Consider the following 1,844-nt stretch of genomic DNA (forward strand, 5'->3'; position numbering starts at 1 on the left):
TTCTCTTTTTTATTATTTTCTCTTGTATATTCCTCTTCTCCATTTTCCTATTGCATTGCTTCTGTTTCGTCTTCTACATTTCTAATCTCAGTCAGTTAGAATTTACAGGATTAGACTGATAACAGTAAAAACAATATTAATTTGAACCACATGCTCTTGCCGTGATAAACAATAACATCATCGACAGAGCATTTCAAAACGATTTAACTGATAGGGAATCATCAATCGTTTCACTCGTTCACATAAACTTCGACCTACCATTTTGGAATTGACTTCGTTTGTAAATCATATTTCTACCAATGTATGATCTATTTCGACATTCGCTTACCTCACAACTGCTGCATTTCGTTGTTTTCATGAAGGCGCCCGAAAGCGTCTACGTTACCATAGCAACGAGTCGGTCGCCATCTGCCGGCAAGTCGATTTAATTTATTACATTGCTGAATGCATGGGTTGCTTTGTCTTCAAATCATATTACGTAGAATAAGATAGTATGGCATATATATTACACCCCTGTTTGGAATGTAGGACAATAACGAGATCCAAAGCCGTCATAATAAGGATTCATAGAGTTAGAAGGAAATTTATGACTTTTCAGTGGATGAAATAATCCATTCTCTCCCATAAAAGATAGCAACCATTAAACGTGGTCTCATCATAATACACACCGCTATCTACGGTTATCAGAGCACGCCTTTCACACCCATGTAATATTTCCCGCGCTTACGTCAGACAAATGAATGGAGTGTTGCAAACAACGTGCACAACACAAACCATCGACTTCATGCACATATCCACGAAAATAGGTTAAATCCTTAAAATATTTGCAAATTTTATTTAAGAATACAGCTCTATTTAGCTAGCAATACCACTGGTCCAGATACATCACATAATTATGGTACTTTGAAGGTAAATGTTCGAATGTTGTGGTACGCAAGTCAACGTTCCAACGCCACTCGCGCACACACGACCGCAGTACCGGGACCATGGCGGATACGGGAGAGGAAAAGATTTCCAAAAAGTGAGTGTCGCGGGCGAGATTTTGTCATAAAGGTTATGGATATTGGTGCATTGCTTATTGGGGGAGATGTGTCGCGTGTCCGTGGTAGTGGATGTATATGGTTATGATATTTTAAGATGGGAATAACTTTTTTTTTTACCCTGCGGAGAAAGGGATAGAGAGGCCAGATTGGCTCTTATTTCTTCTATGAAACTAACCCTTTTAACATTAAATGCATATTTATTGTGTCGTCTGCAATATCTATTTATTTTGAGGTAATTAATCCTGTTGATTTTATCTTGCACCAACAAATAAACATTGGCATTTTATTCATAGAATTCAGCCGCCATGTGGGCCGGGTCTTACGTCAGCCAATTATTGGTTTAAAGAAGTGATATTTTAAGTAATTTCGCACCAATACGGTTAGCAGTGAGAGGTATTTGTAATTTTACTTGGTTTATGGTGGCTAGTGCCGTTGAGTGCTGTAAACAATGGATTTCTTGGAAGCTGTGACAGTGTGAATAGAAAAGGTGCCAGCTTCGGCAGCACACAGGTGTACTAATTAACAGTCAGGTCAAGGCCTTGTAATGAATTCCCCCAGGTAGTTCGTTCCAAAGCTGCTATGTTTCTAATACTGATACTATTGATGTTGGTTGACAGCTTATGATATTTACTGTCCAGTTATATCCGTCCATGTCAAGTCCTGGCAGTATGACAGTAACAGTAGCCCTGATAATGACTTTGAAGGGATATTTAGGAAACCCACGCCTCGTAAGAGAGTTACCGAAGTAATATGTGAACTAGAACATCAGTTGACAGCCACCACTACATCAGTAGCACAACA

The 1,844-nt window shown here is 38.9% G+C and overlaps 1 protein-coding gene across 2 annotated transcripts in view; it reads left to right on the plus strand.

Moving 5' to 3' along the window:
* The first annotated feature begins 869 nt into the window (after positions 1 to 869).
* Positions 870 to 1,844, plus strand: part of LOC119592049 (lysine--tRNA ligase-like) — an 8,929-nt gene continuing 7,954 nt past the window's right edge. Inside the window, exon 1 of one of the 2 annotated variants that reach the window (XM_037940848.1) lies at positions 870 to 1,021. In XM_037940848.1, coding sequence (XP_037796776.1) covers positions 987 to 1,021 — 35 coding nt within the window. In that variant the 5' untranslated portion in view covers positions 870 to 986. The remainder of the gene's footprint in view (positions 1,022 to 1,844) is intronic. The other variant, XM_037940847.1, reaches the window with a different exon arrangement.

This window comes from Penaeus monodon, chromosome 29 (genome assembly GCF_015228065.2).
Source record: "Penaeus monodon isolate SGIC_2016 chromosome 29, NSTDA_Pmon_1, whole genome shotgun sequence".
NCBI classification, from domain to species: Eukaryota; Metazoa; Arthropoda; class Malacostraca; order Decapoda; family Penaeidae; genus Penaeus; species Penaeus monodon.